This window comes from Pelodiscus sinensis, chromosome 20 (assembly GCF_049634645.1).
Source record: "Pelodiscus sinensis isolate JC-2024 chromosome 20, ASM4963464v1, whole genome shotgun sequence".
NCBI lineage: Eukaryota > Metazoa > Chordata > Testudines > Trionychidae > Pelodiscus > Pelodiscus sinensis.
Window position 1 is genome coordinate 13,920,095 of NC_134730.1, and position 15,338 is coordinate 13,935,432.

A 15,338-nucleotide genomic window follows, 5' to 3' on the forward strand; every position below is an offset into this window, starting at 1 on the left:
GTGTCAACCTGTCATCCAATTCTAATCCGGGGTACAGGGGGAGCCAAGCATCCTGCCCCTCCCTCCCCCCCTCCCATCAGCAACCCTGGGCCTGTGACTAATGCTTGGATTAAGGAGGCAGAGGTAATCCAATCAAAGCCACTCCAGCCTATTAGCCTAAGGAGTCTCCCTGCTACATGAGGCTGCTTTGGCTGGGTGGGTTCACGCTCTGCTGCAGGGATGCAAAGGAAAATCACAAATGCAGCCCACTGTGTTCCTGCATTATGCCCCTACAGCCACCCCCTGTTAGTGGAGAAGATTGTCCCATGGAGATGGCACCTAAGCATCCTGGCCATGTTGCATGATGGGACTTCGAGTCCTCCCAGCCCATCTCCTGTAGTGGGGATGGGGTGATTGGGGTCTGCTGTTCTGGCAGATCAGGGGTGTCCCTGGGGCTCGTGGGAAGGTCCAGCCATAGCAAGACGCTAATGCCAGGGCTGGGCAGGCAGGGAACTCTGTCCCTCCTTGGGAGAACAGCTGGCAGCAAGGCCTTGAGGAACAGTCGCTTCCCTCCCTCCCCCTGCAAGAGGCCGAGTTGAGCCCCACTGGCGGCTCAGTGCACCTGCTCTCTGTGTCTCCCCCAGGGAAGGTCAGCCCCGTGATCCAGTGGGACGAGAGCAGGATGCACCAGAGCTCCGTGAGCAAGCCAGTGAGGATTGCGTACATGCTGGTGGTCCACGGGAGGGCCATCCGCCAGCTGAAGCGGCTCATCAAGGCTGTGTACCACCAGCAGCACTTCTTTTACATCCACGTGGACAAGGTGAGGTGCGGGGTGTTGGTGGAAGGCCATGCTGCGGTTGGGCGGGGGGGCGCTTGGGGGAGGACGTGCCTGAGGAGGACATGTCTGAGGTTGGCAGGAGACGATTGTACCAGTGCCCACGACTGGATCGTTTGCAGGGACTGAATCTGGCCTATGGGCTCTGAAGGTACCAGCCGCTGACGGATCGGGCCCGCTAGGAAGGGGCAGAACAGTTGGCCAACCCTGTACGTAGTGTAGCCACTAGAAGGAGACACGGAGGCCCGTTGGATCAGCATGGGCCTTGCCCAACACCCTCCGGAGCGCTCGTGCAGCAGAGACGTGAGCGGGCCCCGCAGCAGGCGGGGGTGGGAGAAGTGCAGGGCCAAGAGTCGCCTGCCTGGGAGCACTAGGCAAGGCACCAGTCTGGGTGCTGTGAGGCATGTGCCAGAGGGGGAGGGCTGTGCCGGCGACACGCTGTGCCTGAGGGCTGTGCTGGTGACACGCTGTGCCGGTGACACGCTGTGCCTGAGGGCTGTGCTGGTGGGACCCGGTGCCATGTTCCCAGGTAGAGCAGGAAGGTCTCTCGCTCCTAATTGCTTGTAAAGCAGATTCTCGTGGGCCCCTTGCTGGCTGGAGGCACCAGCTCAGCAAAGCTGCAGCCTCGGACCAGCCGGTGTTGCCAGGGCTCCCCTAGCACGTCTGAACAGAGCGCCACACAGCTCCCACCCCCACTCCAATCACCCCGTAACACCCACAGGACTCCCATTGCTGGGGAATGTTCCTTTATCAGTCCTATCCCATCTGCCCTGAAGGCAGGGATCGATTTCCCCCCCCCCCCGCCGTGTTCTCACCATTTGTGGGCTCCCCCACATCTGCTGGGATCCATTTCCCTCCCTCCCACCTCCCCGTACCTCATTGATCCACCGAGGGCACTGGGATCCATTTCTCCATCCCTTCTTAACTGCTCAGTGCACCCCGCCCTCTCCAGCAAGCTGGGGGCAGACTCCCTTCCCCAAATCCCCTGCCCTCTGCTCTCCAGTGAAACCTTCCAGGGAGAAGGAGCCGACTGAAGGACTCTTTCTGCCCCCACCCTCCCCATCCTGGAGAGGAAACGCACATTCCCTCCCTTCTTCCAGCTCCTCTTCCAAGAGACTGGGCTGGTGGGAAAACGCCCTTCCCCCGCCCGTCCCTCTGAACCCCAACAGGCCCAGTGGCTGGGAGGCGAGAATGGCAGGGGGTTTACTGCTGCGTCCGCGCCTTGCTGCCCAGCAGCACAGGGGAGAGGAGGTGTCCGATGGGGCCCATCACAGCAGGGGCTTGTTGCAGGATGACGGCTGCCCTGGCTCTGCTTCGCACGGCGGCTCTGTCCTCTCCTTACCATTTTGGGGATCTGTCTGAGGGCCATCGGCTTCCGCAGCGGGACGCGGACCATAGCATGGCCCAGGTGCCGTAGGGACAGCGAGGGAGCCTGGAAGGTTAACTCAGCTGGGTTCCCATCCTAGGTGGCCCCAGTGGGCTGCCAGGCCTGGCCTGGCTCCCAGTCTGTGCCCCGAGTCTCCAAGCCCCTGGTCCTGCTTCTGATCATGGGGCTGAAGTCTGGAGCTGCTGCCAGTGTCGCTGCAGATTAGCGTGTGCCCAGGGGGCAGGGCTCAGTGGCCCGGGCTCAGTGGCCCAGCAGGCTCCACCCTAGAGACACGTCATGAAGGCAGGTGGGTGGCCCAGGGTATCAGCCATAAGGGACAGAAGTACCAAGCAGGCACGGTGGGTCTAGTGGTTAGTGCAGGAGTCCTGTGTTCTGCTCTTGCCTCTGCTGCTGATTCACTGTGAGACCTCAGGCAAGTCTTACTCTGTGTGCCTCAGTTTCCCCCATCTGTACAGTGGGGCAGTAACACCCATCTCAGTGAAGCGCTCAGGGGCGGGCGTGCGCTCTGATCCTTAGAAGCCCTGAGGAGCTCTGGCTGAAGTCAGTGGGAGTGTTGGGTGCTCAGCAGATCTGGCCCCGTAGAGGAAGTGGTTCAGGGCTGGGAGCCGGTGCTCTGGAAAGCCCAGTTGCTGAGGTGGAACCTCCGCCCTTGCAGCGCTCCAACTACCTGCACCGCGAGGCTGTGGAGCTGGCCCAGCACTACCCCAACATCCGGGTCACGCCCTGGCGCATGGTCACCATCTGGGGCGGGGCCAGCTTGCTGAAGATGTATCTGCGCAGCATGAACGACCTGCTGGAGGTCCCAGACTGGCCCTGGGACTACTTCATCAACCTCAGCGCCACTGACTACCCGACCAGGTCAGTGGGGGAGGGAGGGTTCCTGGGGTCGGGGGAAGGAGCCATTTCCCGCAGCAGGGGCTGGAATCCCACCCGCCTGCCTGAGCTCCCCCCGCAAGACCCGAGATCCCCCTGCCACATGGGGCGGAGGGGAAAGGAGAAGGGCAAAGGGGCAAAGAAGGTGCGGATGGAATCCACGTACCCAAGGAGGGGGAGAGGCGAAGGTGATGGAGGGGGCACTGCCTGCGCTGAGCCTCCAGCTGGTGAATGAGAAGCCAAGTGTGGGGGGAGGAGGCCCCATGCAAGTGGGGGATGGACCAATTCAGCTTTGCCCCATCCCCAGGCCTGATCCCATATCTGCAGCAGAGCACTGGATCCAGCTGGGAGCGCAGGACCTTCTCTGGGAGCCTCTAGTGTGAATCAGTTTATCCTGCTCTGTCCCTCGGCCTGCGAGTGCTGCAGGGGAAACACGCCCCCGCCCCGGCCCCCGCCCGCCCTCGTTAGGCACAAGGCAGATTTGCATCTCGCCTGCACTGTGCTAAGGATTTGCACCTGTGCCCCTCAGCCGGCGTTGGAGCGCCACGACCGGTGGCTCTGCAAATCACAACCTTGCCGTGTAAGCGCTTAGCCCCGGCGGCTCCGCTCCTGCGCTGCTAACACGCTCTCCATGTCGCTGCTCCCTGCAGGACCAACGAGGAGCTGGTGATGTTCCTGTCCAAGTACCGAGATAAGAACTTCCTGAAGTCTCACGGCCGAGACAATGCCAGGTAACCCAAATGGGGAGGGAGACAGAGCTGCGGTTGGCACTGGGGTTGGGATAGAGATTGGCACGGGGAGAGCTCTGAGATGAAGCAAGCGCCACAAAGCAGCTGGACGAACGAACCCAGCTCCATATGGTTCTATAGGCAGAGTACAATGAGCCAGGACAGCCACTATGTAAACCAGTATTGGCTGTAAAGAAGCCCCCCGAGTCAGGCTAGCAGAGGATCTGCTCCGACTTCGTTGCAGCACGCAGGGAAATGCCCCTGCCAGTGTTCCCTGTAGGTTGAGCGCTTGGGCGGCTGCCCAGGAGAGATTCAAATGCTGCCCAGCTGATTAGCAGACCGCCCACAGTGCTTGCAGCTGGCAGCAGGTGTTTCTGTGGGTGGTGCACATCTGCACATGCCTCTGTGCACATAACAAAATTTATTCTGCGCATGGATGAAAAAATATCAGAGGGAACGTTGACCCCTACTCCGTGACTTCTCAGCAGTAGGGCACGTGTGTTCCTCTAGAGACCCCCAGGCCACTGACCCTGCCCGTCCCTGTGCAGGTTCATTAAGAAGCAGGGCCTAGACCGCCTCTTCCATGAGTGCGACTCCCACATGTGGCGCCTGGGCGAGCGGCAGATCCCGGAGGGCATCGTAGTGGATGGCGGCTCAGACTGGTTCGCGCTGACGCGGAGCTTCGTGGAGTACGTGGTCTACACGGAGGACCAGCTGGTGTCCCAGCTGCGGCAGTTCTATACCTACACACTGCTGCCGGCCGAGGTGAGTGGGTGGGGAGGTTCCCTGGGCATGTGGGGGGAGGTGCTCAGAGCTGGCTTCATCGCAGGGTTTGGAGCCTCTCCCGTTTGACTCGTCTTCCTCCTCTTGAGACCATGATCTGCCATGGGAGCCCCATCCTGTTCTCATCCAAGTGGAAGCTCCTAGCAGCTTTGATGGCAGCAGGATAATGCTCTCTAGTGGTCTCCCATTGATGTCCTGCTGTAGGAAGATCCTTTGGGTGTGGATGAGACTGGGGGATGAAGAGGGAGGGTGAGAGACTGGAAGGGGGATGGGCCTGGAGGAAGGTGTATGATGGGGGAAGTTAAGACCCAGCCAAACACAGCTGGAAATCTGCCTTCCCCCATTGCTAAGCTCACCCCGGACGTGACAGACCCTCTGGCACGTTGCTGGCGGCAGCTGGGGCAGGTCCCTGTGGCCGACTTGTCTCCATTCCATGCGGCAGGTGCCTCCAGCCGCTGCTCGGTGCTCTCGTGGTCCTGAGGGTCTTGCTGCCTTTTCGCACAGAAGCACCAGCTGGTCAGCAGACCAGTGACCGTGCAGCTGCCATCGGAAGGCTCCTTGTTTCTCTCTCCTAACGGTGTCTGCGAAGCAACGAGCTGCCCGCGCGGCCGCAGCCGCTTTGTGCTTTGCTTTGCCTGCCTGCTCCATGCACCCAGCCTGCACCCCAGCTCTGCCTTTCCCTTCCCTGGGAGTAAAGGCCCTGCAAGCGGAGCTCCAGCCCGGGGTTGCCGGGAAGGCTGAATGGATTCTAGCACCATTCGTTCTTCCCGAGCTCTGCTGGCTCCACAGGCAACTGGGAGTCCAGGCTGGTGTGTGTCAGGGAAGCACCCTACGCGGTCAGATTCCCCCTGCCCGCACCTGTGCACCCCCCCTGCAAAGAGGGTGTGAAATGCTGCCCTTCTGCCCGGTAACACTTCTCTCCTGCTTTGCGTGGTGCCCACGGTAGGGATGTTAACTAGCGATTAATTTACTAGTCAATGGAATTTCCATCAATTACTTGACTAGTCGATAGGCACTTCCGCGTTCCTCCATGCTGCACTTCCTCTTTGAACTGCACAAGAGCCCCCGCTGGGGACTCCTGTACATTTCAAAGCTGGCATGTGGCACGGAGCCCGGGGTCAGCTGGGGAGTCCCCAGTTGATCCTGGGATGCACCCGGCATTTCAAAGTGGCAGTGCCACGCAGAGCCCAGGGTCAGCTGGGGAGTCCCCAGCTGATCCCAGGCTCCAAGCTGCTTTGAAATGCCGCGCAGAGCCTGGGGTCAGCTGGGGACTCAACCCGGCATTTCAAAGCGGTGGCGCTGCTGTGCTGAGCCCGGCGCTGCTGCTTTGAAATGTCAGGTGGAGCACAGCATCAGGCTCCATGCGGCATTTCAAAGCAGCTTGGAGCCTGGGATCAGCTGGGGACTCCCCAGCTTACCCCGGGGTCCGTGCGGCGCTGCCACTTTGAGGTACCTGCCTCTTCCCCCTCCCCCCCCACGCCCCTTTCCTCCCCTTCTTGCTCCCTCTATCTGATAGAGGCAGCTGGATGGGAGGGAAGCAACTTATCGACTATCCTGTTAACTGTCCAATTTGCTCATCGGATGGTCTAGTAGTTCTTAACATCCCTAGCCAATGGCTGCACAACACGTGGGGCAGGGGCGAGGCGGACTCACAGGAAGCAGCCAGGCTGAGTAAGAAAGTGCCTTTGTTTTTCCCAGTCTCTTCATTAAGCTCTGGCCGCCTTACATCAGTTACAAAGCTCCCCCCTGGATACGCGCGTCTAGTTCTTGGTAGCACGCTGGGAATCTGTGCCGCGTGAGCTGATGACAGACCGCCCCCTGGGTCCATTATGGGAGGGAGCCCGCTGGGACTGCCAGGAGTTTGTAGACAGAAATATGAAGGACTTTTGTCCCATTTTAAACGCACAAAGCTCTGTCCGTTTAAACAGCTGATGCCTGAAGTCCCCTCCTGCCGGGGCAGAATGGGGTGGGTTGTTGAAGGAGTGAGGGCTAGCAGAGATCTGCATTATCTCGGCTTGCTCCATCTCGGGTGGTTTCTGCTCTTTCCTCTGTCTGTGCACAGTCCTTTTTCCACACCATCCTGGAGAACAGCCATGCCTGCGAAACCCTCGTCGACAACAACCTCCGGGTGACAAACTGGAACCGTAAGCTGGGCTGTAAGTGCCAATATAAACACATAGTCGACTGGTGCGGGTGCTCCCCAAATGACTTCAAACCCCAGGACTTCCTGCGGCTACAGGTGAAAATGACTCTCCCCCTCCCATCTGCTTGTCTCCCGTTTCTCTCCCCTGACACACCCTCTCTCTTTAGAGCTATGAGCAGTTCCCTTCCCATCCTGCATCTCCTTCCATTTTCCCCTTCTCCTCTCCATACAGATCTCATGCTCAGGCAACCACTTATCTTTCCTTCCTCCTCTGGCTTTGGTTGTGCACAGCAATCTTTGAACACCTCAACTACTGTTAGGGGACAGTTTGTGAAACATGAGGCAGATCGGCCTGCTTGCAAATGCAAGGCAGAGATAGTCTGAAGAAACTTGCAGCCCTCCCACTGCAATTAATCTCTGCTAACTGAACACTTAAATCCTGGCTCTGTGCAATCGAAGGTCTTGATCCTGCCACCTGGGCCACCCAGGCAGAACTTGGCACACACACACAGCCTCATCCATGGGGCGTTCAGCTGGGGACTCCTAAATTGCAGGGCTAAGGGATGGAAATAAGGCCTATCGGTAACAGGTCTCTCCAAGAGCTGCTGTCGAGGTACAGATCTTTCTGGAAAACAAACTGATCTGCCTCCCCGGTAATGTTTTCACTGAGTAAATTGGGAAGCATGTTCAGTCTTAGTTCATGATTTGGGCTGTTGGCACTTTGCCTTTCTCTTGGCTTGCGCAGCAGAAATAGACGAGTTGCATTTGCTGCTGTTTGTCAGTGTCTCAGCTGCTGCCAATGCCGTTGGGAATGCCTGTCTCTTTTCAGCAACTCTCCAGACCCACGTTCTTCGCCAGGAAGTTTGAGTCGACGGTGAATCAGGAAGTTCTGGAGATCTTGGACTCGCACCTCTACGGTAACTACCCACCCAACACACCAGCCCTCAAGGCCTATTGGGAGAACGTCTATGACCGTGTGGACGGGCTGAGCGGGCTCAGTGATCTCATCCTGACTGTGTACACGTCCTTCTCCAGGCTAGGGCTGCAGAAAGGGACCTCATCCCAGACGCAGAAGGGGGAGAAGCTCTGCAGGTAGGAGACCTGGAGAGCCCGGATCTGGGCTCTGAGCGGTAGGGCCACTCGCAGCACCGTGGAATGTGAGCATGCCAATGGTCTCTTCTCTCTAGATTTGAGCCCCATGGCTTCCCATCCAGCGTGCACCTGTATTTCTATGACGACCGTTTCCAGGGTTATCTGGTGATGCAGGAGGTACAGAACTCTGGGACAGGGCAGGTGGAGTCTCTGGAGATGTGGATGATGCCACGAGGGGCTCTGAAGCTGGCAGGTCAAGGAGGACAAACTAACCGGCTACAGAACCTGGAGGTAGGACACCTAGACACTTGCTTCTCCAGCCTTGGTAATCCCTCTGACTTCCATAGCTACCACACCCTCCAGCTCCCCAATTCCCCCCGGCACTGTCTTTGCCCACCCTGGACTTATCAAAGGAGAGATGCAAATTCAGCCCTCATTTGCATATCTTCTTCCGATCACTTTTTTGAAAGCGTTTTTTTTTTTTTTTGAAAGAACTCTGTACACTTCATTTTTTTAAGGAAGAAGGGTTCTTTTGAAAAAGGGGGGTTCTTTCAAAACCTTCTCCCACCCCCCATCTAAACTGCTTTCACTTTCAGAAAAAACGCTTTCGAAAAAGCGTTTGCAAGCAGATATACAAATTAGTGCCCAATTTGCATATCTCCTTTCGAAAGAAGAACATTGTCTAGATGTACCCTTAATGTTTAAATCATGACTGGCTGGTTTTTCTAAAAATTCTGCCCTTGGAGTTATTCAGGGGAGCTCCCTAGGTGACAGTGGACACTTCTGGCCTCAGAATGTGTAACTAGTAACAATGGGTATGTCTACACTACCCTCCTAGTTCGAACTAGGAGGGTAATGTATGCATACCGCACTTGCTAATGAAGCCCGGGATTTGAATTTCCCGGGCTTCATTAGCATAAGCGGGGAGCCGCCATTTTTAAATCCCCGCTGCTTCGAACCCCGTGTAGCGCGGCTACACGGGGCTCGAACTAGGTAGTTCGGACTAGGGTGCCTATTCCGAACTACCGGTACACCTCGTTTCACGAGGAGTAACGGTAGTTCGGAATAGGACCCTAGTCCGAACTACCTAGTTCGAGCCCCGTGTAGCCGCGCTACACGGGGTTCGAAGCAGCGGGGATTTAAAAATGGCGGCTCCCCGCTTATGCTAATGAAGCCCGGGAAATTCAAATCCCGGGCTTCATTAGCAAGTGCGGTATGCATACATTACCCCGCTAGTTCGAACTAGCGGGGTAGTGTAGACATACCCAATGAGTAGAGCCGGGGGAAGTGGAGGTGCCTGAGCTCAGGCCCAGTTCTGTGTCTGTCCTGGGAGTGTCTCGTGGGAAGGGAACAAAGGAGAGAGACTCCCGGGTGAAAATCTTGAGCCAGGGGAGTGGGAAAAGGCTGGATGGGCAGCAGCAGGGTCTGCAGCCCCCTCGGGAAGGGGCTCGGACTACTGCTGTGTAGCATTGTGAGTTTGTAGCTGATTAGCAGTTTTGTTCCAGTGTCTAATGCAATTGTGTGTCTGTGGCCACCAGGCAGGAGACAGTACGGTGCAGGGACAGGCGTGGGGGCTCTAACAGAGCAGATAGGAGGCTTCCCAGGGAGGGTGCAGGAGAATGCGACGTGGTACCCGGAACTCGTTGGCGTTTCCATCCCACGCTCGTACTCCAGCAAGGGGAATGCCCTGGGGTGGAGTGGCTGAGGCAATGCCCCCTATTTAATGAGGGATGGGGCTGGTGACCCAACTGCTGTGCGCTTGGCTGCTTTCTCGGACTTTTCAGTCTCCTGGTATCAGTGACCCAGCCTAGGCCCGTGGGGCAGGGACTGTGTTGCCTTCTGTCAGGCTGGTGGAACGTTCTCCAGAGTGTGATTGAAAAAACAGAGGTTTCTGGGTTTACCTCACGCGCTGGCCGACTGCAGCCAGGGGCCACCTCACCCTGTCCTCACTTCACTCTTCCCTTCTCCCTGGCAGGTGGGCACGGAGTGGGATCCCAAGGAGAGGATCTTCCGGAATTTTGGGGGCCTGATCGGGCCCTTCGATGAGCCCGTAGCCATGCAGAGATGGTCCCGGGGGCCCAACCTCACCGCCACTGTGGTTTGGATTGACCCCACCTATGTCATCGCCACGTCCTACGACATCACTGTGGACGCGGAGGCAGAGTTCACGCAGTACAAGCCCCCTCTCAACCGACCCCTGCGCCCCGGTGTCTGGACCATCCGCCTCCTCCAATTCTGGGAGCCCCTTGGAGAGAACCAGTTCCTGGTCGTGCCTCAGACCTTCAACCATAAACAGCCTGTTGGGAAAGGTAAGGAGAATAGCTGGCTCCTGCTGGCACATCCTACGCCTAGTCAGTCCTGCCTTGCTTAGGCTTCTTCTGGCTGCTCTGATTGCAGCAGGAAAGGAGGCTACGTCTCCATGTCCGGTGGGATTCTTGGCTTCGGCTGGGACTGACAACAGAGTGGGATCAATTCTACCCTGTGGCTTTTCCTTGACCACTGAAAACCACCAAGCCTATTCCCTGCGAGCTATCCAGCAGCTGTTGGTGAGCTAATGTGCATTGGAATCTTAAGGCTTGTTACGTGGTGGGCTACTGCACGGAAAGTCAGGCTGTGAAGCTACAGTGTGACAGCTTTCTGCACAGTAACACTGCTACAGTGAACACTGCTACAGTGCATTTGAACACTGCTACAGTACAGCAAAAGTCCGGGAGGGCAGGTCAGGGTACTGCAGGTATTCTAGACCTTTCGCTGCAGAACTGCTAACTGTAGACTATAACCTGTCCTTTAAATCTGCTTCTCTACTGATGTCTGGAACATAACAAATGTGACACCAATCTTTAAAAAAGGGTCAGGAGGTGATCCTGGCAATTACAAGCCAGTATGCCTACCTTCAATACCGGGCTAACTAGTTGAAACTATAGTAAAGAGCAATATTGTCAGACACATAGAAGCATATAATTTGTTGGGGGAAAAGTCAATGTGGCTTCTATAAAGGGAATTCATGCCTCACCAATCTACTAGAATTCTTTGAGGGGTTCCACAAGCATGTGGGCAAGAAGGATCCAGTGGACACAGTGCACTTAGATTTTCAGAAAGCCTTTGAGAGGGTCCCTTACCAAAAGCTCGTAAGCAAGTAAGTTGTCATGGAATAAGCGGGAAGACCCCCTCTGCCCTGCCCCCGCCCTTCAAGGAGCGCATGGTACTTAGAAGACTCTGCGTGCTCCCCCCACCCCAAAGCCCTGATTGGCTCAGGGGCAGAAGGGGGAGCGCCATCACCAGGGGCATGAGCACTGAGGGGGAACCTCGTGGGGGAGGGGAGGACAAAGACTTCACTTGCTCCCCCACACCAGACTGATCATGGTCTGTGGGTGGGGAAGCAGGGAAGTGTCCTGGCCCTGCCCCTTCCAGTGCAGCCCAAGGCCACTTCAAAAATTTCTGAAGTGGCCCCCTGTAAAAAATGATTGCCCATCCCTGATATAAACACTGCTATCCCACAGGGGTCTGTTCTGGAACCAGCACTGTTCAACATATTCAAAAAGGATCTGGAAAAAGGGGCCAAGAGTAAGGTGGCAAAAATTGCAAATGATACAAAATTACTCAAGCTTGTTAAGTCTCAGGCAGGCTGCGAAGAACTGCAAAACGATCTCGCACAACTGGGTGACAGAACCACAAAATGGCAGATGGAAGTTTCATATTGATCAATTCAAAGTAATGCACATGGAAAACACAATCCCAGCTATACAAAATGATGGGGGATAAATTAGCTGTCATCACTCGAGAGGTCTTGGAGTCATTGTGGATAGTGCTCTGGAAACATCCAGTCAGCACTGTGCAGTGGCAGTGAAAAAAGGAAACAGCGTTGGGAATCATTCAGAAAAGGGGCTCCATAAGAGAGTAATTATCATACTGCCTCTATATAAATCCAGATTTTGAATGCTGCATGTAGATGTGTTCACCCCCATCTCAAAAAAAAATTGGGATTGGAAAAGATTCAGAAAAGGGCAACAAAAATCATTAGAGGTTTGGAACAGTTTCCAGATGAGGAGAGATTAATAAGACTGGGAGTTTTCATCTTAGAAAAAAGGATACGAAGTGGGTATATGATAGAGGTCCATAAAATCATGACTGGGGTAGAGAAAGTAGATAAGGAAGTACTATTTACTCCTCAAAACTCAAGGGGTCACCAAATTAATAGGTGGTAGGCTTAAAACAAATGGCAGCACTTCTTCACATAATTCACGGTGAACTGTGGAACTCCTTGCCAGAGGATGTTGTGGAGGCCAGGACTACAATAGAGTTCAAAAAAGAACTAGATAAATTCATGGAGGTTAGGTCCATCAATGGCTTTTAGCCAAGATGAGTAGGAATGGGGTCCCTAGCCTCTGTCAGAAACTGGGAATGGGCAGCAGGGGGTGGATCACTTGATGATTGCTTCTTCTGTTCATTCCCTCTGGGGCACCTGGCATTGGCCACTGTCAGCAGACAGGATACTGGGCTAGCTGGATCTTTGGTCTGACCCACCCTGGCCGTTCTTATGCTATGCACCGCAGCAGTGTCCACACGGGATGTTACTGCGCAACAAGTTGGCGTGCTGTAGGCTCATACCCTGGCTTGCTGTGCAGTAAAGAGCACATAGATGTGGTCTGAGCAGATGACCTGGTGACAGATAGAGCCTTTGCCACCTGTCACTGGGGAAATCTAGAGCCATTCTCTCTGCTGCTGCAAATGGGAGAGATCCCACTGAAGTCGCTACAGCTGCACCGGTCTAGGCCAGCAGCAGGTGTGGCAAAATCCCCATTGCCTTGAGCCAGCTCGGGCAGGAGTGGTCTCTGCTCCTGTTGGGTGTGGCACGTTAAGGGATGGGCTGGTGAGTGCCTCCGCGCTGTGTTTGAAGGGCTTGGGGGCTGTGTCCGCCGGTCTCAGTCACCTCTGCCTCTGTGTTCTCCCCAGATGACAGCAGCTGGTTACATGGGGGTCCCCCCCGCAGTGAGTACATGGAACAAAGCTTCCAGGGACTGAGTGGGATTTTGAACCTGCCACGCCCAGATGAGGTGGCGAAGGAGGCCCTGCAGAATGCACAGCTGACGGGCAAGGCCCTGGAGGACTGGACAGACAGCAGCATCGGCAGCTTCTGGTCGGTGGCGGATCGCTGCGTGAGCAGCCCTTCCAGCTGCTCCTCCCTGGAAATTTGCAGCAAAACCTCCTGGAGTTCACTTTCTCCAGACCCCAAATCAGAACTGGGGGCCGTCAAAGCTGACGGGCGACTGAGGTAGCAGAGGCAGCCTGGGTCAGATAAAATGGAACAAGGGAGCGTCCCCCACGGTGAACGTCGGGGAGAAACGCGCGTGCCCCCAGTGGGGATTCTCTTGACTGCCGTCCCGTGAAATTGCACTTTATTCACTCTGGGAAGAGAAAGAGGAACCTTCAAGCGGCGGAAGAATTTTCCCGTTTCGTTTTAGGGGGAGGTGCTAGAACAGGAGTCCCGCCCACCTCTCTCAGGAATGGGCACTGAGTGGCTGGAGAGAGCATGCGGAAGTGCTCGTCATCAGGGCACATGGAGGGCAACAGCAGACTGGGGAGCAGTGTATTTATTGAATCCGTGCAGGTGTGACTCAGGTGTTGGGCGGAACCCCGCTGAGCTGCCAGCTCTGGGGTACCCCCTGTGCATCCCCTGCCCTGCCCCTCCCCATCTGTGGCTGACCCTCTGGGGGTCAGAACTCCTGCTGCTGATCTTCCACATTCCTGAGCAATTGCTGGCAGAGGACTGTGGGAACATGGGTTGATGGGGAGCACCAGAGGCTGGGGCTGCCCTGCCTGTGTCCTTGCTGCTGGCTTGATGCCTGCATCTCATCCCCCTCCACCCTATCCCCTTAGTTTGTATTTTTATAAATATATAGATAAATATATATGAAGCCAAGTGCAATAGAGACAAAGGCCCAAGTTGGCCCTTTTCCTCATGGTGACTGCTGGGAATCGAACTTTGCCATCCCTGGGCCGAGTCAGTTCCCTTCCCGCTCGCCCCAGGCTGCTTCATTGGGTGGGTTCTTTGTAGCAGCCGCGTGCCAAGGCTCCCTGGAGCGGGGCTGCCAACTGTGCCAAACATTTGCACCTGCTGGTGTTTCCCGTGCAATGGGGGGAGCCTGGAAGCCAGGACGTGACGCCCCAGGTCCCTTCTCAAGAGGCTGAAGTCTGAGAGAGGCCCTGCAAGGGATGCTGCTCGGCTGGATGAATAAACCTGCCCACTCTGGCAAGTGTCTGCTCTGCCCCAGATGGGTGCTCCGGGCTGTGTCCAGTTAGCCCCCAGTGTGAATTTCCTTCACCTGGGTTGGCAGAAACCCACAGCCTTTCCCCTGGCCTGTTGTGGCTTCCTCCACCAGGAGCCACGAGTTAGGCCCGCTTTGTCCTGCCCCCTCCCGTTCACACCTGAGTGTTATGTCCCCCTTCTCCAGGGGGCCTAGAGCCCTGCCTTCAGAAGCTGCCCAGACACTATATGGAGATGGGGGCTTTATAAGCTGCCTATGTGACAACATCCTTCAAGGCCGGGAGAGGATGGGGTCTGTTGGATTTCCGCCCCCCTTTCGAGACCCCCTTACCTACGAAACTGTCTTTGATTCATAACCCTGGGCGGATCTCAGCAGGTAGGTCCCGGAAGCTGAGACCTGACTGGAATTCGCCCAGTGGAGTAGTGGTGACCGGTTCAAGGGTTGGGTATTTTCTAGTTGTCCAGCAAATGGGCCAAGATGAATTCTCTGCCTTAGAGGTGACTCTGTGTGCCATAGTGGGCTGCAGAAGGAACACACGGACCCGCTTAGTGCATCCATCTCCCCTGCTCTTTGATGGGAATCAGCCCCCGTTTGAAAGTTCTGACCCAGCTATGAACGTTCCCAGGATTAGGGATGGTCCCTTGGGGAGGGGAGGTGTCGGTGTGACCCATTCTAGAGCAAGGGCTCGCTTGTGTTTCTCCAAAACCTGGGGCGGGTCTGGGTTCATCTCTGCTTTGATCTTGATCATCTCTGGTTGAAGAGGGGGAGAAGGTGCTGCTGAAGGGGACCTGCCAAGGTAAGTTCCTTCTCTAGCCACATGGGGCTTTCCAGACCCCCAGTGATCAGACACCTCCATTCCCTTCCAGCAGATAATCCCAGTGAGGACCGACTAGGTTTATGCCTATGCCCTCCCCCTCCCCTTCGGCCTTCCTCTCCTCACTTTTAGCTGGGTACTTGGGGCTGCTGCAGTGTGGCCGGGGTGAGTCTCACCCTGGCGTATGTTCTGTGTTCACAAGTAACCTGGTGGAAGGAAATAAAGGGAAGAAACGGTGCAGGGCTTGGAACCTGTTCCAAAAAGGTAACCCCGAAAGCTTTGTCGGCAGCATTATGTAAAGTTGTCTTAAATATGCAACACCACTGCAAATATAGCGCTCTCTCTATGGCACTGTGCGTCAGTTCTTCCGGCGCTTCCTTGAAATCTCCTGCCGTTTCCTGTTGAGATGTGATGCAGAGCCGGATCAGCTGGCCCCAT

At 56.0% G+C, this 15,338-nt stretch overlaps 1 protein-coding gene across 3 annotated transcripts in view; it reads left to right on the plus strand.

Moving 5' to 3' along the window:
- The window catches only part of XYLT2 (xylosyltransferase 2), a 28,760-nt gene extending 13,526 nt beyond the window's left edge, over positions 1–15,234 (plus strand). For all 3 annotated transcript variants that reach the window (XM_075903751.1, XM_075903752.1, XM_075903753.1), the window contains 9 exons: positions 624–799; positions 2,857–3,059; positions 3,725–3,805; positions 4,351–4,567; positions 6,648–6,824; positions 7,558–7,820; positions 7,916–8,111; positions 9,796–10,129; positions 12,774–15,234. In XM_075903751.1, the coding sequence (XP_075759866.1) occupies positions 624–799; positions 2,857–3,059; positions 3,725–3,805; positions 4,351–4,567; positions 6,648–6,824; positions 7,558–7,820; positions 7,916–8,111; positions 9,796–10,129; positions 12,774–13,096 (1,970 nt within the window). In that variant the 3' untranslated portion in view covers positions 13,097–15,234. The remainder of the gene's footprint in view (positions 1–623; positions 800–2,856; positions 3,060–3,724; positions 3,806–4,350; positions 4,568–6,647; positions 6,825–7,557; positions 7,821–7,915; positions 8,112–9,795; positions 10,130–12,773) is intronic.
- Positions 15,235–15,338: the final 104 nt, after the last annotated feature.